This window comes from Pseudophryne corroboree, chromosome 11, assembly GCF_028390025.1.
Source record: "Pseudophryne corroboree isolate aPseCor3 chromosome 11, aPseCor3.hap2, whole genome shotgun sequence".
Lineage (NCBI taxonomy): Eukaryota > Metazoa > Chordata > Amphibia > Anura > Myobatrachidae > Pseudophryne > Pseudophryne corroboree.
In genome coordinates, this window is record NC_086454.1 from 172517482 (window position 1) to 172538816 (window position 21335).

General features: G+C 48.0%; 1 protein-coding gene across 3 annotated transcripts in view; it reads left to right on the plus strand.

The window, feature by feature from the left end:
• The window catches only part of FIBP (FGF1 intracellular binding protein), a 134299-nt gene that overhangs the window by 38730 nt on the left and 74234 nt on the right, over positions 1 to 21335 (plus strand). For all 3 annotated transcript variants that reach the window (XM_063945081.1, XM_063945080.1, XM_063945082.1), the window contains exons 3-6: positions 4878 to 5076; positions 6808 to 6934; positions 7052 to 7152; positions 19519 to 19652. In XM_063945081.1, the coding sequence (XP_063801151.1) occupies positions 4878 to 5076; positions 6808 to 6934; positions 7052 to 7152; positions 19519 to 19652 (561 nt within the window). The remainder of the gene's footprint in view (positions 1 to 4877; positions 5077 to 6807; positions 6935 to 7051; positions 7153 to 19518; positions 19653 to 21335) is intronic.

The following is a 21335-nucleotide window of genomic DNA, read 5'->3' on the forward strand; positions in this document are numbered from 1 at the left end:
AAATGTGACTTCCAGTAGGGCCACACGTTACATGATTGAGCCAATGAAAGATGTTTTACACATTTCTGATAGTACAAGTACCACTAAAAAGGGTATTATGTTTGGTGAGAAAAAACTACCCGTAGTTTTTCCTGCATCTGATGAATTAAATGAAGTGTGTGATGAAGCGTGGGTTTCCCCCGATAAAAAACTGATAATTCCTAAAAAGTTATTGGCATCATACCCTTTCCCGCCAGAGGATAGGGCACGTTGGGAAACACCCCCTAGGGTGGATAAAGCGCTCACACGCTTGTCAAAACAAGTGGCACTACCGTCTCCTGATACGGCCGCCCTTAAGGAACCTGCTGACAGAAAGCAGGAGTGACAGAAAGCAGGAGAATATCCTAAAATGTATATACACACATACTGGTGTTATACTGCGACCAGCAATCGCCTCAGCCTGGATGTGCAGTGCTGGGGTGGCTTGGTCGGATTCCCTGACTGACAATATTGATACCCTGGATAGGGATAGTATATTACTGACTATAGAGCATTTAAAAGATGCATTTTTATATATGCGTGAAGCACAGAGGGATATTTGCCGACTGGCATCAAGAGTAAGTGCGCTGTCCATTTCTGCCAGAAGGGGGTTATGGACGCGGCAGTGGTCAGGTGATGCGGATTCCAAAAGGCATATGGAAGTATTACCTTATAAAGGGGAGGAGTTATTTGGGGTAGGTCTATCAGACCTGGTGGCCACGGCGACTGCTGGGAAATCCACATTTTTACTCCAGGTAGCCTCTCAACATAAGAAGACGCCGTATTATCAGGCGCAGTCCTTTCGGCCCCATAAGGGTAAGAGGGCAAAAGGCTCCTCTTTTCTGCCCCGTGGCAGAGGAAGAGGAAAAAGGCGGCTGCAGCAGACAGCCAGTTCCCAGGAACAGAAGCCCTCTCCCGCTTCTGCCAAGTCCTCAGCATGACGCTGGGGCTTTACAAGCGGACTCGGGTACGGTAGGGGCCCGTCTCAAGAATTTCAGCGCGCAGTGGGCTCACTCACAAGTGGACCCCTGGATCCCTTAGGTGGTATCTCAGGGGTACAAATTGGAATTCGAGACGTCTCCCCCTCGCCGTTTCCTAAAGTCTGCTTTACCGACGTCTCCCTCCGACAGGGAGGCGGTATTGGAAGCCATTCACAAGCTGTATTCCCAGCGGGTGATAATCAAGGTACCCCTCCTGCAACAGGGAAAGGGGTATTATTCCACACTGTTTGTGGTACCGAAGCCGGACGGCTCGGTGAGACCTATTTTAAATCTAAAATCTTTGAACACTTACATACAGAGGTTCAAATTCAAGATGGAGTCACTCAGAGCAGTGATCGCGAACCTGGAAGAAGGGGATTATATGGTGTCTCTGGACATCAAGGATGCTTACCTCCATGTCCCAATTTACCCTTCTCATCAAGGGTACCTCAGGTTTGTGGTACAGAACTGCCACTATCAGTTTCAGATGCTGCCGTTTGGATTGTCCACGGCGCCCCGGGTCTTTACCAAAGTAATGGCCGAAATGATGATACTCCTTCGAAAGAAAGGAGTTTTGATTATCCCTTACTTGGACGATCTCCTGATAAGGGCAAGATCCAGGCAACAATTGGTAGTCGGAGTAGCACTATCTCAAGTAGTGCTGCGGCAGCACGGTTGGATTCTCAATATCCCAAAATCGCAGCTGATCCCGACGACACGTCTTCTATTCCTTGGAATGATCCTGGACACAGTCCAGAAAAAGGTGTTTCTCCCGGAAGAGAAAGCCAGGGAGTTATCCGAGCTAGTCAGAAACCTACTAAAACCAGGCCAAGTATCAGTGCATCAATGCACAAGGGTCCTGGGAAAAATGGTGGCTTCCTACGAAGCAATCCCGTTCGGCAGATTCCACGCAAGAACATTCCAGTGGGACCTGCTGGACAAATGGTCCGGATCGCATCTTCAGATGCATCAGCGGATATCCCTGTCTCCAAGGACAAGGGTGTCTCTCCTGTGGTGGTTGCAGAGTGCTCATCTTCTCGAGGGCCGCAGATTCGGCATTCAGGACTGGGTCCTGGTGACCACAGATGCCAGCCTGCGAGGCTGGGGAGCAGTCACACAGGGAAGAAATTTCCAGGGCTTGTGGTCAAGCCTGGAGACATCACTTCACATAAATATTCTGGAGTTGAGGGCCATTTACAATGCTCTAAGCCAAGCAAGACCTCTGCTTCAAGGTCTGCCGATACTGATCCAGTCGGACAACATCACGGCAGTCGCCCACGTAAACAGACAGGGCGGCACAAGAAGCAGGAGGGCAATGGCAGAAGTTGCAAGGATTCTTCGCTGGGCGGAAAATCATGTGATAGCACTGTCAGCAGTGTTCATTACGGGAGTGGACAACTGGGAAGCAGACTTCCTCAGCAGGCACGACCTCCACCCGGGAGAGTGGGGACTTCACCCAGAAGTCTTCCACATGATTGTAAACCGTTGGGAAAAACCAAAGGTGGACATGATGGCGTCCCGCCTCAACAAAAAACTGGACAGGTATTGCGCCAGGTCAAGGGACCCTCAGGCAATAGCTGTGGACGCTCTGGTAACACCGTGGGTGTACCAGTCAGTGTATGTGTTCCCTCCTCTGCCTCTCATACCCAAGGTACTGAGAATTATAAGACGGAGAGGAGTGAGAACTATACTCGTGGCTCCGGATTGGCCAAGAAGGACTTGGTACCCGGAACTTCAAGAGATGCTCACAGAGGACCCATGGCCTCTACCTCTAAGAAGGGACCTGCTCCAGCAAGGACCCTGTCTGTTCCAAGACTTACCGCGGCTGCGTTTGACGGCATGGCGGTTGAACGCCGGATCCTGAAAGAGAAAGGCATTCCGGAGGAAGTCATCCCTACCCTGATCAAAGCCAGGAAGGATGTAACCATAAAGCATTATCACCGCATTTGGCGGAAATACGTTGCTTGGTGCGAGGCCAGGAAGGCCCCTACGGAGGAATTTCAACTGGGTCGATTCCTACATTTCCTGCAAACAGGAGTGTCTATGGGCCTCAAATTGGGATCCATAAAGGTTCAGATTTCGGCCCTGTCGATTTTCTTCCAGAAAGAACTGGCTTCAGTGCCTGAAGTTCAGACGTTTGTCAAGGGGGTGCTGCATATACAGCCTCCTTTTGTGCCTCCAGTGGCACCTTGGGATCTCAATGTAGTTTTGGGGTTCCTAAAATCACATTGGTTTGAACCGCTTAAATCTGTGGATTTAAAATATCTCACGTGGAAAGTGGTCATGTTGTTGGCCTTGGCTACGGCCAGGCGCGTGTCAGAATTGGCGGCTTTATCCTGTAAAAGCCCTTACCTGATTTTTCATACGGACAGGGCAGAATTGAGGACTCGTCCTCAATTTCTCCCTAAGGTGGTTTCAGCGTTTCACCTGAACCAGCCTATTGTGGTACCTGCGGCTACTAGGGACTTGGAGGACTCCAAGTTGCTGGACGTAGTCAGGGCCCTGAAAATATATGTTTCCAGGACGGCTGGAGTCAGAAAATCTGACTCGCTGTTTATTCTGTATGCACCCAACAAGCTGGGTGCTCCTGCTTCTAAGCAGACTATTGCTCGTTGGATTTGTAGTACAATTCAGCTTGCACATTCTGTGGCAGGCCTGCCACAGCCAAAATCTGTAAAAGCCCATTCCACACGGAAGGTGGGCTCTTCTTGGGCGGCTGCCCGAGGGGTCTCGGCTCTACAACTTTGCCGAGCAGCTACTTGGTCAGGGGCAAATACGTTTGCTAAATTCTACAAATTTGATACCCTGGCTGAGGAGGACCTGGAGTTCTCTCATTCGGTGCTGCAGAGTCATCCGCACTCTCCCGCCCGTTTGGGAGCTTTGGTATAATCCCCATGGTCCTTACGGAGTTCCCAGCATCCACTAGGACGTCAGAGAAAATAAGAATTTACTTACCGATAATTCTATTTCTCGTAGTCCGTAGTGGATGCTGGGCGCCCATCCCAAGTGCGGATTGTCTGCAATACTTGTACATAGTTATTGTTAACTAATTCGGGTTATTGTTGTTGTTAGCCATCTTTCCAGAGGCTCCTCTGTTATCATGCTGTTAACTGGGTTCATATCACAAGTTGTACGGTGTGATTGGTGTGGCTGGTATGAGTCTTACCCGGGATTCATGAATCCTTCCTTATTGTGTACGCTCGTCCGGGCACAGTATCCTAACTGAGGCTTGGAGGAGGGTCATAGGGGGAGGAGCCAGTGCACACCAGGTAGTCCTAAAGCTTTACTTTTGTGCCCAGTCTCCTGCGGAGCCGCTATTCCCCATGGTCCTTACGGAGTTCACAGCATCCACTACGGACTACGAGAAATAGAATTATCGGTAAGTAAATTCTTATTTTTAAGGTTCTAAGTGGACGATTTACATCTACTCTGAGTCAGCTTTATCAGAGGATTTTTGGATTGTAGCCCTGAGCGCCAAGGGAATCGAGGTTGATGGTCTTGTGGTGCTGTGTTATGAAATTGGAGTGTTGGTGACGCTCCACATCAACCGATTCACACAGGCAGCTATTTGCGCACTGGTCAGGTTTTCCAACTTGGTTTCTGTATTTACAATATATATTAGAGCGGGCATTTTAAATATTTGTGAGAAATCAATTTGGCATTCTTACAGTATACAGGAAAAGAGCCTGGAGCTGAGCTTTTGCTGGTAAATGTAAATTGCCCATGCTCCTGCCTCTGCATTCTGCAACCAGCATAATGTATTCACAAAAGAAGATTTTACCTAAGTACAAATTTCCTGTATTTCTTAAGCCTGTCACCTGTACATCCTACAGTTACAGAGACGCCTTTTGTACCTATCACTGTGTTCTGACTCTGCAGTGAGCGATGCTGTCAATATTCGGCTGAAGAGTGGGATCCTAGATCAGACTGGAGCAGGCCCTGATGTCCTGGAGAGTGACACAATGGACCATTACCGTACATTTCAGATGATTGAAAGGCTCCTTCATTACCCCCCAAAACTGGTGCAGCAGCTGCTCTTCCAGATACCGCCTTACAAGCAGAGCATGTTGATTGAGAGGTAGTAAATTAGAGTTAATAATCTGAAAGCATCAAATCTATTTAATTAATAAAAAAAGAAAAAAAGAATGTATCTATATAAGGGGCACTCTTCCAGCGGCTGGCTCATCTTCTAAACCAGGGGTAGGTAACTTGTTGCACTCCATCTGCTGTGAAACTACAAATACCAGCATGCCCTGCCACAGTTTTGCTGTTAGGGCATGCTAAAACTGTGGCGGGGCATGCTGCGATCTGTAGTTCCACAGTACCTGGAGTACCCCTGTTTTAAACAATGGGGCCCTCATGCTGTTTATAATTTTGTCCCATAATCCCCCCTTTTTTTTCTTATAAAACTTGTGTACTGCAAGCTAAATATAAATAACCTGCACATTTAATAACCATGATATTATTATAAAAGGTTAATAACAAGATAGTACACTTCTGACTGAACCTTGGGTTAGGATATTCTGGGTTCTGTGGTGAAAACTGAGGTGTATATACTGTACAGATCCTGGCTACGTCATAGATGAACTATATAGTACAGTCTAGGACAGTGATGGCTAACCTTGACACTCCAGCTGTTGTTGAACTACACATCCCAGCATGCCCTGCATCAGTTTTAGCATGGCCAAATAAAACTGTAGCAGGGCATGCTGGGATATGTAGTTCAACAACAGCTGGAGTGTCAAGGTTAGCCATCACTGGTCTAGGAGTTACCCATTAAATGTAAGCATTTATGTTCCATATCTGGAATGACAAACATAATGAATTAAATAAAGTAACCCAAATTGGTGAATTCTGTTTGCTATATTCACAAAGCGGCAGCTTTTGTAAGCCGCCACCTTTTGGTGGGTTTCACATGAACATTTAAAGCAGTACTGTCATTAAGTGTAAAGCCTTATGTGCGTTATTCTTAATGTTAGTGCTGCTTTAAATTTTATAAATATAGCCCTATGTGTTTACTGGAATGTGAGGCCACATGATATCCTATAATACACCTATCGCCACTCGCATAAGTCTATAGGATCTTATGTCAATCCATTACTTTAAATACAGCAGACACATAGGGGTAAATTTACTAAAGCTTCTAAAACAGAGAATTGGTGGTGTTGTCCATAGCAACCAATCAGATGCTGTCTATCATTTGCTAAAAGGCAATAGAGTAAATGATAGACAACATCCGATTGGTTGCTATGGGCAACATCACCAATTCTCTGTTAAGAAGCTTACGTAAATGTACCCCATAGGGCCTGCTCTGAATTAGACACAAAGCGGCTGCAAGTGCGTACATCCGCAGCAGCCAGATTTACTACCTTATGCTACAGCGAGTACCTAGTCCATCCAAATACATAGCCTTGAGCTTTAATTATCGGTGATATTCGGTTAAAGCCCCTTTTTCTTGCCTGTGAAATTAATCGTTTTATCCCTTATAAGTTCCCAGACCTATGTGTTAACATGGTCGTGGCGCCTGCAGACAGGCTATCAGGATTTCTTTTCAGGTCTGCTCAGACCCAATAAGAAATCCTTGTTAAGTGCAGGCTGCCTTCGGAGCTGATTGAATAGTCCCTGGAATCAGTTAGCCTGTGGTAAATTACTGTGACTAATTGAATAATTTTTGAGGGTTACGTAACTTGAGGCATATTGGGCAGAGCAAACCTACATAATCCCTAGCTCCATTGTGTTATTGAGTGAATGGGGAAAGATTTGCTAACCGATCAAGTTATATTTGTATTGCTGTAACTGACACCTCTAGGTACTATGCTTTTGATGAGGCTTTCGTCCGGGAAGTTCTTGGAAAGAAGCTCTCTAAAGGGACTAAGAAAGATCTAGATGACATAAGTGCAAAGACTGGGGTGACCCTGAAAAGCTGCAGGAGACAGGTAATCTGTTTGAGGGTGCTCCGTTTACCTATTCTTATAATAACCTATCCTCCTAATACAGCATTGCATATTAACTACTTTAATGCATCTTCTCTTTATTTCTCCTTTTTCTTGCAGTTCGATAATTTTAAGCGAGTGTTTAAGGTAGTAGAAGAGATGAGGGGCGCCCTTGTTGAAAACATTCAGCAGAATTTCCTGTTGTCCGACAGACTGGCCAGGTGTGTCCACCACACTTCTATGCCTGTATTTTCTACGCATACTATGTTTTCCAACATAGGGCCTAATTCAGAGATGTACGCAACCCAATGTATATGTACATCGCCAGTGTTTTTGAATCTGCGCATGCGTTGAAACCCCCCTACCTATGTGCACATCTGAGGTTGTGATGCCGCTCGCAGTACCCCAAATGCTGCAGCATGGATGACAGGTTGCTGGTGTTTGGGGGCTGCAAACACTAGCAGCATGTCAGTGAAGCCAGGGTCTGTCCCCTTGAACGCCGCTTCACTCGTTTCAGCAGCATGAATTTCCTGGTCATCCTGAGTGCTGCTCAGATGACAAATTGTCACGCAGAGCGAATAGAAGCTGCGTCTTCAGATGCAGCAGCCGATCATAGAAGCCGGCAGGATGTGTCTATTTACACAAGACTCCTCCTGTGGCACCAGCTTATTATCGCACAGCCACTGTGTACAAAGACACAGCAGCCTGTGTGATCTGCATCCATCACTGAGTCAGGCCCATTGTCTATTAAAGATAAGTGATAAAATCCATTGCATCACATTGCTCACTGTAATTGTGTGCTTAGTAATCATATTGATTACCTGTTGTATTCTTTTTGTGGCTTTAACCACTCTCAGTTCAGCAAACCATTTTAAATCAAAATGCTTGTTCTTCTATGGATGCGGGAATGCCAGTACATTAGCCTGCAGGGCACTTTGGGGGAGCTCTATCAGACCATCTAAAGAGGACAACAGAAGAAGTTGCCTATAACAACTAATCAACTTGTTGCTGTCTTTATAGTGTTAGCTAGAAGTTAATTGGTTGATATGGGGAACTTCTCCAACTCTCCATCTGATGCAGCTCCCCCTTTATGTGATGGAATGTTGTATCTGTGTTCTTGTTCTACAGTACAGATGATATGAAATCATATAGTGATGGGATGCCATATAGGCACCTGGCCTGTAGCCGGCACAGAGACCTCTGCTTTACCTTTAATGCAGTTACATATGAGGCATTTCTCTAACGTCCTAAGTGGATGCTGGGACTCCGTAAGGACCATGGGGAATAGCGGCTCCGCAGGAGACAGGGCACAAAATAAAAGCTTGAGATATCAGGTGGTGTGCACTGGCTCCTCCCCCTATGACCCTCCTCCAAGCCAGTTAGATTTTTGTGCCCGGCCGAGAAGGGTGCAAACTAGGTAGCTCTCCAGAGCTGCTTAGAATAAAAGTTTAGTTAGGTTTTTTTTATTTTCAGTGAGTCCTGCTGGCAACAGGCTCACTGCATCGTGGGACTAAGGGGAGAAGAAGCGAACTCACCTGAGTGCAGAGTGGATTGGGCTTCTTAGGCTACTGGACGTTAGCTCCAGAGGGACGATCACAGGTTCAGCCTGGATGGGTCACCGGAGCCGCGCCGCCGTCCCCCTTACAGAGCCAGAAGAGACGAAGGTCCGGTGAAAGCGGCGGCAGAAGACATCCTGTCTTCAAGACTAAGGTAGCGCACAGCACCGCAGCTGTGCGCCATTGCTCTCAGCACACTTCACACTCCGGTCACTGAGGGTGCAGGGCGCTGGGGGGGAGCGCCCTGAGACGCAATATAACACACATATACCTTAGCTGGCAAAAGGAATACATCACATATAGCTCCAGGGCTATATGGATGTATTTTTTCCCCTGCCATTTTACACAAAAAAGCGGGAGTTAAGGACGTCGTGAAGGGGCGGGGCCTATCTCCTCAGCACACTGGCGCCATTATTCCCTCACAGCTTCGCTGGAAGGACGGCTCCCTGATTCTCCCCTGCAGTACTGCATCTGATTCAGGGTAAAAAAGAGAAGGGGGGGCATTTTGGCAGCAAATAACTAGATTAACAGCAGCTATAAGGGATTAACACTTATATAAGGTTATCCCTGTATATATATATAGCGCTGGGTGTGTGCTGGCAGACTCTCCCTCTGTCTCTCCAAAGGGCTAAGTAGGGTCCTGTCCTCTATCAGAGCATTCCCGGTGTGTGTGCTGTGTGTCGGTACGCGTGTGTCGACATGTATGAGGAGGAAAATGAGGTGGAGGCGGAGCAGTTGCCTGTGTTAGTGATGTCACCCCTTAGGGAGTCGACACCTGACTGGATGATTGTGTTTAAGCAATTAAGTGATAATGTCAGCAATTTACAAAAAACTGTTGACGACATGAGAAAGCCGGCAAATCAATTAGTGCCTGTTCAGGCGTCTCAGACACCCTCAGGGGCCCTAAAACGGCCGCTACCTCAGTGGGTCGACACGGATCCAGATACAGATACTGAATCTAGTGTCGACGGTGACGAGACAAACGTAATGTCCAGTAGGGCCACACGTTACATGATCACGGCAATGAAAGAGGCATTGAACCTTTCTGACACTACAAATACCTCAAAGGCGGGTATTATGTGGGGTGTGAAAAAACTGCCAATAGTTTTTCCTGAGTCTGAGGAAATAAATGAGGTGTGTGATAAAGCGTGGGTTTCCCCCGATAAAAAACAGCTAATTTCTAATAAGTTATTAGCACTATACCCTTTCCCGCCAGAGGTTAGGGCACGGTGGGAAACACCCCCTAGGGTAGATAAGGCGCTCACACGTTTATCTAAACAAGTAGCGTTACCGTCCCCTGATACGGCCACCCTCAAAGAACCAGCTGATAGGAGGCTGGAAAATATCCTGAAAAGTATATACACACATACTGGTGTTATACTGCGACCAGCAATCGCATCAGCCTGGATGTGCAGTGCTGGAGTCGCATGGGCGGATTCCCTGACTGAGAATATTGATACCCTGGATAGGGACAATATTCTGTTAACTATAGAACATTTAAAGGATGCATTGCTATATATGCGTGATGCGCAGAGGGATATTTGTACCCTGGCATCAAGAGTAAGCGCAATGTCCATCTCTGCCAGAAGAGCATTATGGACCAGACAGTGGTCAGGGGACGCAGATTCCAAACGGCACATGGAAGTATTGCCGTATAAGGGGGAGGAGTTATTTGGGGCTGGTCTAACAGACCTGGTGGCCACGGCAACGGCTGGAAAATCCACCTTTTTACCCCAGGTTACTTCACATCAACAGAAAAAGACACAGTCTTTTCAAACTCAGTCCTTTCGTTCCCATAAGTACAAGCGAGCAAAAGGTCACTCTTTTCTGCCCAAGGGCAGAGGAAGAGGAAAACGGCAGCACCATGCAGCCGCTTCCCAGGAGCAGAAGCCCTCCCCTGCTTCTGCCAAGTCTTCAGCATGACGCTGGGGCTTTACAAGCAGACTCAGACACGGTGGGGGCCCGTCTCAAGAATTTCAACGCGCAGTGGGCTCACTCGCAAGTGGATCCCTGGATTCTACAGGTAGTATCACAGGGGTACAAACTGGAATTCGAGGCGTTTCCTCCTCATCGGTTCCTGAAGTCTGCTTTACCAAAGTCTCCCTCCGACAGGGAGGCAGTTCTGGAAGCCATTCACAAGCTGTACTCCCAGCAGGTGATAATCAAGGTACCCCTCTTACAACAGGGGAAGGGGTATTATTCCACACTATTTGTGGTACCGAAGCCGGACGGCTCGGTGAGACCAATATTAAATCTAAAATCTTTGAACACTTACATAAAAAGGTTCAAATTCAAGATGGAGTCACTCAGAGCGGTGATAGCGAACCTGGAAGAGGGGGACTATATGGTGTCGCTGGACATCAAGGATGCTTATCTCCACGTCCCAATATATCCTTCTCACCAAGGGTACCTCAGGTTTGTAGTACAAAACTGTCATTATCAGTTTCAGACGCTGCCGTTTGGATTGTCCACGGCGCCTCGGGTCTTTACCAAGGTAATGGCCGAAATGATGATTCTTCTACGAAGAAAAGGCATCTTAATTATCCCTTACTTGGACGATCTCCTGATAAGGGCAAGAACCAAGGAACAGTTAGAAGTCGGAGTGGCACTATCTCAGGTAGTGCTAAGTCAGCACGGATGGATTCTAAATATTCCAAAATCGCAGCTGATTCCAACGACACGTCTACTGTTCTTAGGAATGATTCTGGACACAGTCCAGAAGAAGGTGTTTCTCCCGGAGGAGAAGGCCAGGGAGTTATCCGAGCTAGTCAGGAACCTCCTAAAACCAGGACAGGTCTCAGTGCATCAGTGCACAAGAGTCCTGGGAAAAATGGTGGCTTCTTACGAAGCGATTCCATTCGGAAGATTCCATGCAAGAACTTTTCAGTGGGATCTACTGGGAAAATGGTCCGGATCGCATCTTCAGATGCATCAACGGATAACCCTGTCGCCAAGGACAAGGGTGTCTCTCCTGTGGTGGCTTCAGAGGGCTCATCTACTAGAGGGCCGCAGATTTGGCATTCAGGATTGGATCCTGGTAACCACGGATGCCAGCCTGAGAGGCTGGGGAGCAGTCACACAGGGAAGGAATTTCCAGGGCTTGTGGTCAAGCATGGAAACATCTCTTCATATAAACATTCTAGAACTAAGGGCCATTTACAATGCCTTAATTCAAGTGGACAACTGGGAAGCAGACTTCCTCAGCAGACACGACCTTCACCCGGGAGAGTGGGGACTTCACCCAGAAGTCTTCCACCAAATTGTAAACCGTTGGGAAAGACCAAAGGTGGACATGATGGCGTCACGTCTAAACAAAAAACTGGACAGATATTGCGCCAGGTCAAGGGACCCTCAGGCAATAGCAGTGGACGCTCTGGTAACGCCATGGGTGTACCAGTCAGTGTATGTATTCCCTCCTCTGCCCCTCATACCGAAAGTATTGAGAATCATAAGAAGGAGAGGAGTAAGAACTATACTCGTGGTTCCGGATTGGCCAAGAAGGTCTTGGTACCCGGAACTTCAAGAGATGCTCACGGACGAACCGTGGCCTCTACCTCTAAGACAGGACCTGCTACTGCAGGGGCCTTGTCGGTTCCAAGACTTACCGCGGCTGCGTTTGACGGCATGGCGGTTGAACGCCGGATCCTGAAGGACAAGGGCATTCCAGAAGAAGTCATCCCTACTCTGGTAAAAGCCAGAAAGGAAGTAACCGCAAAACATTATCACCGCATTTGGCGTAAATATGTTGCGTGGTGTGAGGCCAAGAAGGCCCCTACACAGGAATTTCAACTGGGTCGTTTCTTGCATTTCCTGCAAACAGGACTGTCTATGGGCCTAACATTAAGGTTCAAATTTCGGCCCTGTCGATATTCTTCCAGAAAGAACTGGCTTCAGTACCTGAAGTTCAGACATTTGTGAAAGGGGTGCTGCACATACAGCCTCCTTTTGTGCCTCCAGTGGCACCTTGGGATCTCAATGTTGTGTTGAGATTTCTAAAATCACACTGGTTTGAACCATTGTCTACGGTAGATTTGAAATATCTCACGTGGAAGGTGTCGATGCTGTTGGCCTTGGCTTCAGCTAGGCGTGTGTCAGAATTGGCGGCTTTATCATGTAAAAGCCCTTACCTAAAATTTCATTCTGACAGGGCGGAATTGAGGACTCGTCCTCAATTTCTACCTAAGGTGGTTTCTGCATTTCACATGAACCAACCTATTGTGGTACCTGCGGCTACTAGGGACTTAGAGGACTCTAAGTTGCTGGACGTTGTCAGGGCCTTGAAAATATATGTTTCCAGGACGGCTGGAGTCAGGAAAACTGACTCGCTGTTTATCCTGTATGCACCCAACAAGCTGGGTGCTCCTGCTTCAAAGCAGACGATTGCTCGTTGGATTTGTAGTACAATTCAGCTTGCACATTCCGTGGCAGGATTGCCACAGCCAAAATCAGTAAAAGCCCATTCCACAAGGAAAGTGGGCTCATCTTGGGCGGCTGCCCGAGGGGTCTCGGCTTTACAACTTTGCCGAGCAGCTACTTGGTCAGGGGCAAACACGTTTGCTAAATTCTACAAATTTGATACCCTGGCTGAGGAGGACCTGGAGTTCTCTCATTCGGTGCTGCAGAGTCATCCGCACTCTCCCGCCCGTTTGGGAGCTTTGGTATAATCCCCATGGTCCTTACGGAGTCCCAGCATCCACTTAGGACGTTAGAGAAAATAAGATTTTACTTACCGATAAATCTATTTCTCGTAGTCCGTAGTGGATGCTGGGCGCCCATCCCTAGTGCGGATTGTCTGCAATACTTGTATATAGTTATTGTTACAAAAAATTCGGGTTATTATTGTTGAGCCATCTTTTCAGAGGCTCCTTTAAATTTATCATACTGTTAACTGGGTTCAGATCACGAGTTGTACGGTGTGATTGGTGTGGCTGGTATGAGTCTTACCCGGGATTCAATATCCTTCCTTATTATGTACGCTCGTCCGGGCACAGTATCCTAACTGGCTTGGAGGAGGGTCATAGGGGGAGGAGCCAGTGCACACCACCTGATATCTCAAGCTTTTATTTTGTGCCCTGTCTCCTGCGGAGCCGCTATTCCCCATGGTCCTTACGGAGTCCCAGCATCCACTACGGACTACGAGAAATAGATTTATCGGTAAGTAAAATCTTATTTTTGCCCTGGTCTGGCCCTATTCTGCCATGGGGTGAGAGACACAAATGGTTACCATTTCTCTCTCTGAGCAAGCATATGTACATTTTATTACACTGTTTTCCAGTATTGTATTTGCTGTATCACATGTTTGTAAGAGTATTGTTCTTTTCTCTAACATCCTAGTGGATGCTGGGGACTCCGTAAGGACCATGGGGAATAGACGGGCTCCGCAGGAGACTGGGCACTCTAAGAAAGAATTAGTACTACTGGTGTGCACTGGCTCCTCCCTCTATGCCCCTCCTCCAGACCTCAGTTAGAATCTGTGCCCGGAAGGAGCTGGGTGCATTTTAGTGAGCTCTCCTGAGCTTGCTAGTAAGAAAGTATTTTAGTTAGGTTTTTTATTTTCAGAGAGCTTCTGCTGGCAACAGACTCTTTGCTACGTGGGACTGAGGGGAGAGAAGCAAACCTACTAACTGCGGCTAGGTTGCGCTTCTTAGGCTACTGGACACCATTAGCTCCAGAGGGATCGAACACAGGAACTTAATCTTGGTCGTCCGTTCCCGGAGCCGAGCCGCCGTCCCCCTCGCAGAGCCAGAAGACAGAACCTGGCGGGTGAAGCAAGAAGACGTCAAAATCGGAGGCAGAAGACTCCTGTCTTCATATGAGGTAGCGCACAGCACTGCAGCTGTGCGCCATTGCTCCCACACTGACCCACACACTCCGGTCACTGTAGGGTGCAGGGCGCAGGGGGGGGCACCCTGGGCAGCAATTGAGTACCTCCTGGCAAAAAGCAGCATATATACAGCTGGGCACTGTATATATGCATGAGCCCCCGCCATTTTTTACACCAAATCGTGGGACAGAAGCCTGCCGCTGAGGGGGCGGGGCTTCTTCCTCAGCACTCACCAGCGCCATTTTCTCTCCACAGCTCCGCTGAGAGGAAGCTCCCCAGGCTCTCCCCTGCAGACTCACGGTAGAAAGAGGGTAAAAAGAGAGGGGGGCACATAAATTTAGCGCATTAATCATATATACAGCAGCTACTGGGTAAACACTAAGTTACTGTGTAATTCCTGGGTTATATAGTGCTGGGGTGTGTGCTGGCATACTCTCTCTCTGTCTCTCCAAAAGGCCTTGTGGGGGTCCTGTCCTCATATAGAGCATCCCCTGTGTGTGTGGTGTGTCGGCACGCGTGTGTCGACATGTTTGACGAGGAGGGCTATGTGGAGGCAGAGCAGGTGCAGATGAATGTGGGGTCTCCGCCGACGGCGCCGACACCTGATTGGATGGATATGTGGAAGGTGTTAAATGACAATGTAAACTCCTTGCATAAGAGGTTGGATAAAGCTGAAGCCTTGGGACAGTCGGGGTCTCAGCCCATGCCTGATCCTACAGCGCAGAGGCCGTCAGGGTCTCAGAAGCGCCCACTATCCCAAATTGTTGACACAGATATCGACACGGATTCTGACTCCAGTGTCGATGGCGATGATGCAAAATTGCAGCCTAAAATGGCTAAAGCCATCCGCTACATGATTATAGCAATGAAGGATGTATTGCACATATCAGAGGTAAACCCGGTCCCTGACAAGAGGGTTTATATGTTTGGGGAGAAAAAGCAAGAGGTGACTTTTCCCCCTTCACATGAGTTAAATGAGTTATGTGAAAAAGTGTGGGATTCTCCTGATAGGAAAGTGCTGATTTCCAAAAGGTTACTTATGGTGTACCCTTTCCCGCCAACGGACAGGATGCGCTGGGAAATCCTCCCCTAGGGTGGACAAAGCTCTGGCACGCTTATCTAAGAAGGTGGCCCTGCCGTCACAGGATACGGCCTCCCTAAAGGATCCTGCGGATAGGAAGCAGGAAGGTATCCTGAAGTCTGTTTATACACATTCAGGTACTCTACTGAGGCCGGCAATTGCGTCGGCCTGGATGTGTAGTGCTGTAGCAGCATGGACAGATACTCTGTCGGAGGATCTGGATACCTTGGACAAGGATACTATTTTACTGACCCTGGGGCATATAAAAGACTCTGTCCTATATATGAGGGATGTCCAGAGGGACATTTGCCTACTGGGCTCTAGAATAAATGCAATGTCTGTTTCTGCCAGAAGGGTCCTGTGGACTCGGCAATGGACAGGTGATGCCGACTCTAAAAAGCACATGGAGGTTTTACCTTATAAGGGTGAGGAATTGTTTGGGGACGGTCTCTCGGACCTAGTTTCCACAGCTACGGCTGGGAAGTCAAATTTTTGCCATATATTCCCTCACAGCCTAAGACAGCACCGTATTACCAAATGCAGTCCTTTCGATCACAAAAAAGCAAGAAAGTCAGAGGTGCATCCTTTCTTGCCAGAGGCAGGGGTAGAGGAAAGAAGCTGCACCATACAGCTAGTTCCCAGGAACAGAAGTCCTCCCTGGCTTCCACTAAATCCACCGCATGACGCTGAGGCTCCACAGGTGGAGCCGGGAGCGGTGGGGGCGCGTCTCCGAAATTTCAGCCACCAATGGGGTTCGCTCACAGGTGGATCCCTGGGCTATACAGATTGTGTCTCAGGGATACAAGCTGGAATTCGAAGTGATGCCCCCTCACCGTTACCTCAAATCGGCCCTGCCAGCTTCCCCCATGGAAAGGGAGGTAGTGTTAGCGGCAATTCACAAGTTATATCTCCAGCAGGTGGTGGTAAAGGTTCCCCTCCTTCAACAGGGAAGGGGTTACTATTCCATAATGTTTGTGGTACCGAAACCGGACGGTTCGGTCAGACCCATATTGAATTTAAAGTCCCTGAACATTTATCTGAAAAGATTCAAGTTCAAAATGGAATCGCTCACAGCGGTCATTGCAAGCCTGGAGGAGGGGGATTTTATGGTGTCTCTGGACATCAAGGATGCTTACTTGCATGTCCCCATTTATCCACCTCATCAGGAGTACCTCAGATTTGTGGTACAGGACTGTCATTACCAATTCCAGACGTTGCCGTTTTGGTCTGTCCACGGCACCGAGAATATTTACCAAGGTATTGGCGGAAATGATGGTGCTCCTTCGAAAGCAAGGAGTCACAATTATCCCATACTTGGACGATCTCCTCATAAAGGCGAGGTCCAGAGAGCAGTTGCTGATCAGCGTAGCACACTCTCAGGAAATGTTGCAACAGCACGGCTGGATTCTGAATATCCCAAAGTCGCAGCTGATTCCTACGACGCGTCTGCCCTTTCTGGGCATGATTCTGGACACAGACCAGAAGAAGGTGTTTCTCCCGGCGGAGAAGGCTCAGGAGCTCGTGACTCTAGTCAGAGACCTCTTAAAGCCAAAACAGGTGTCGGTGCATCACTGCACGCGAGTCCTGGGAAAGATGGTGGCGTCATACGAAGCCATTCCCTTCGGCAGGTTCCATGCGAGGATCTTTCAGTGGGATCTGTTGGACAAGTGGTCCGGATCGCATCTTCAGATGCATCGGCTGATCACTCTATCCCCCAGGGCCAGGGTGTCTCTTCTGTGGTGGCTGCAGAGTGCTCACCTTCTCGAGGGCCGCAGGTTCGGCATACAGGACTGAGTCCTGGTGACCACGGATGCAAGCCTCCGAGGATGGGGGGCAGTCACTCAGGGAAGAAACTTCCAAGGGTTGTGGTCAAGTCAGGAGGCTTGTCTGCACATCAATATCCTAGAACTAAGGGCCATATACAACGCCCTGAGTCAAGCGGAGCCTCTGCTTCGCAAACAACCGGTGCTGATTCAGTCAGACAACATCACCGCAGTGGCTCATGTAAACCGCCAGGGCGGCACAAGAAGCAGGGTGGCGATGGCGGAAGCCACCAGGATTCTTCGTTGGGCGGAGAATCACGTACAAGCACTGTCAGCAGTGTTCATTCCGGGAGTGGACAACTGGGAAGCAGACTTCCTCAGCAGGCACGACCTCCACCCGGGAGAGTGGGGACTTCATCAAGAAGTCTTCACGCAGATTACAAATCGATGGGAACTGCCACAGGTGGACATGATGGCATCCCGCCTCAACAAAAAGCTAAAAAGTTATTGCGCCAGGTCAAGGGACCCTCAGGCGATAGCTGTGGACGCACTAGTGACACCGTGGGTGTTCCAGTCGGTCTATGTATTTCCTCCTCTTCCTCTCATACCCAAGGTGCTGAGAATCGTAAGAAAAAGAGGAGTGAGAACAATACTCATTGTTCCGGATTGGCCAAGCAGGACTTGGTACCCGGAACTGCAAGAACTGCTCACAGAGGACCCATGGCCTCTGCCTCTCAGACAGGACCTGTTGCAACAGGGGCCCTGTCTGTTCCAAGACTTACCGCGGCTGCGTTTGACGGCATGGCGGTTGAACGCCGGATCCTAGCGGAAAAAGGCATTCCGGATGAAGTTATTCCTACACTAATAAAGGCTAGGAAGGACGTGACAGCAAAACACTATCACCGTATATGGCGAAAATATGTTGCTTGGTGTGAGGCCAGGAAGGCCCCTACAGAGGAATTCCAGCTGGGCCGGTTCCTGCACTTCCTACAGTCAGGAGTGACTATGGTCTTGAAATTGGGGTCCATAAAGGTCCAGATTTCAGCCCTATCCATTTTCTTTCAAAAAGAACTGGCTTTTCTTCCTGAGGTTCAGACGTTTGTTAAGGGAGTGCTGCATATTCAGCCACCAGTGGCACCTTGGGATCTCAACGTGGTGTTGGGTTTCCTGAAATCCCACTGATTTGAGCCACTTAAGACCGTGGAGCTAAAGTATCTCACGTGGAAAGTGGTCATGCTATTGGCCTTAGCTTCGGCTAGGCGGGTGTCAGAATTGGCGGCTTTGTCATGTAAAAGCCCCTATCTGGTTTTCCATATGGACAGGGCAGAATTACGGACTTGTCCGCAATTTCTGCCGAAGGTGGTGTCATCTTTTCATTTGAACCAACCTATTGTGGTGCCTGCGGCTACTCGTGACTTGGAGGATTCCAAGTTGCTTGATGTAGTCAGGGCTTTAAAGATTTATGTGGCCAGAACGGCTGGAGTCAGGAAAACTGACTCGTTGTTTATCCTGTATGCATCCAACAAGCTGGGTGCTCCTGCTTCAAAGCAAACTATTGCTCGCTGGATCTGTAACACGATTCAGCAGGCTCATTCTGCGGCGGGATTGCCGCATCCAAAATCAGTAAAAGCCCATTCCACAAGGAAAGTGGGCTCTTCTTGGGCGGCTGCCCGAGGGGTCTCGGCATTACAGCTTTGCCGAGCAGCTACTTGGTCGGGTTCAAACACCTTTGCAAAATTCTACAAGTTTGATACCCTGGCTGAGGAGGACCTTGTGTTTGCCCATTCGGTGCTGCAGAGTCATCCGCACTCTCCCGCCCGTTTGGGAGCTTTGGTATAATCCCCATGGTCCTTACGGAGTCCCCAGCATCCACTAGGACGTTAGAGAAAATAAGAATTTACTCACCGGTAATTCTATTTCTCGTAGTCCGTAGTGGATGCTGGGCGTCCGTCCCAAGTGCGGACTTTCTGCAATACGTGTATATAGTTATTGCTTAATAAGGGGTTATGTTATGTTGGCATCCGTTGTTTGATGCTCTGTTGTTGTTCATACTGTTAACTGGGTAAGTTTATCACAAGTTATACGGTGTGATTGGTGTGGCTGGTATGAGTCTTACCCTGGATTCCAAAATCCTTTCCTTGTAATGTCAGCTCTTCCGGGCACAGTTTCCTTAACTGAGGTCTGGAGGAGGGGCATAGAGGTAGGAGCCAGTGCACACCAGTAGTACTAATTCTTTCTTAGAGTGCCCAGTCTCCTGCGGAGCCCGTCTATTCCCCATGGTCCTTACGGAGTCCCCAGCATCCACTACGGACTACGAGAAATAGATTTACCGGTGAGTAAAATCTTATTTTTTTCTTCCTCAGAGATTATGCTGCCATAGTTTTTTTCGCAAACAGTCGCTTTGAAACAGGCAAGCGGAAGCTCCAGTACCTCACATTTGAGGATTTTGCCTCCTGTGCCGAGCATCTTATCCAGAGCTGGACTCTGGGAGCAGTAGGTGCGTAAGTATGCCATGTATATGTACAGCTGTGAAAGCCTTGGTAGTGCCATCAGCAAGAATGATGTGATTGACTCATGCTTTCTTTCCCATTCTTTCTAAATAATAATGATCATATATTGATATTGTAGCTACAGGAGTGGTACAGGGGCTATCCAGCTAAAAAGGTCTCTGCCCACCACTTGCTCTGTCCTGGATCTTTGTCTAGGGGCATATAAATACAGAAGAAATGTAGCTTGGCTGGCCGAGACGTTGTGAAAGGTTACAAGAAAGAAGAAAGAATTGGTTTTATATGGGTGCACTCCATCCCCTTTTAAAGGGGATGGAGTGCACCCATATAAAACCAATTCTTCTTTCTTGTAACCTTTCATATTGTGATAATTGGTGGGTTGCACCCAATAGGGACATTTGGATAACATATGGAAATATAATTATCCCAATTATTGAGTCCTAAATTCCTCAACAATAACTGTCTACACCCTGGTGCGGAACATTTCTTTGTTCTCTCGACCCCTGGCCGAGACGTTATAGCTGTATTCTGTGCTATAAGTATGCATACTTACGCCCAATGGTAACCTAGATGTAACTTGGTTTGCCTGGACATATCTCTATTCCATGCTATAAATATGCATGCTTACGACCCACAGTAACAGAAATGTAGCCTGGCTGGCCAGAACGATACAGCTGTAGTCAGTGCTACAAGTATGCATACTTACGCCCCGCGGTAACCGAGATGTAGTTTGGCTGGCCGGGACATTATAGCGGTGTTCCGTGCTATACATATGCATACTTGCACCCCACGGTAACAGAGATGTAACTTGGTTCGCCAGGACATTATAGTTGTATTCAGTACTATAAGTATACATACTTACACCCCACAGTAACAGAAATGTAGCTTGGCTGGCCGGGACATTATAGCTTTATTCCATGCTATAAGTATGCATACTTACACCCCACAGTAACAGAAATGTAGCTTGGCTGGCCGGGACATTATAGCTTTATTCCATGCTATAAGTATGCATACTTACACCCCACAGTAACAGAGATGTACACCCCACAGTAACAGAGATGTAACTTGACATTGCTAGTAGCATATGCTAATGCAATGATTTTCAACCTTTTTTTACTCGCGGCACACCGAACAATATTTTAAAATTCCCAAGTCACACCATCAGTTCCCCACAGAAAAAAAAAAAAAAAAACACACATTGGCCCTCACAGTAAAAAAATAAAAAATCCACACATACATTGGCCTACACAGAAAAAACAATCACATTGCTCCCCACATAAATCATGTTGCTCCCTACATAAATCCTATTGCTCCCCACATAAATCAATCACATTGCTCCCCACATAAATCCTATTGCTCCCCACATGAATTATTCTCATTGTTCCCCCCCATAAATCCATAAATCTTTATTCTCCCCACATAAATTCTTTTGAAATCCTACTGTTGCCCACAGGAGAAATAAAATAAAAATTTTTAGCCCCTACCGGTCAGCTGTCCTCCTCCCTGTTCTTCAGTGGTGGGGGTTGTTCATAGTTGAGTGCTGCAAATACTGAGCAGCGGGCGGTCGGGCAGGTGTGGATATGGGTCGGCAAGGATAGCTGTGTATGCAGGCGGGTGGGCTGGCTGGGTGGTGATACGCGGCGGCTGTGACCTGTGATATCACACCGCCGCAT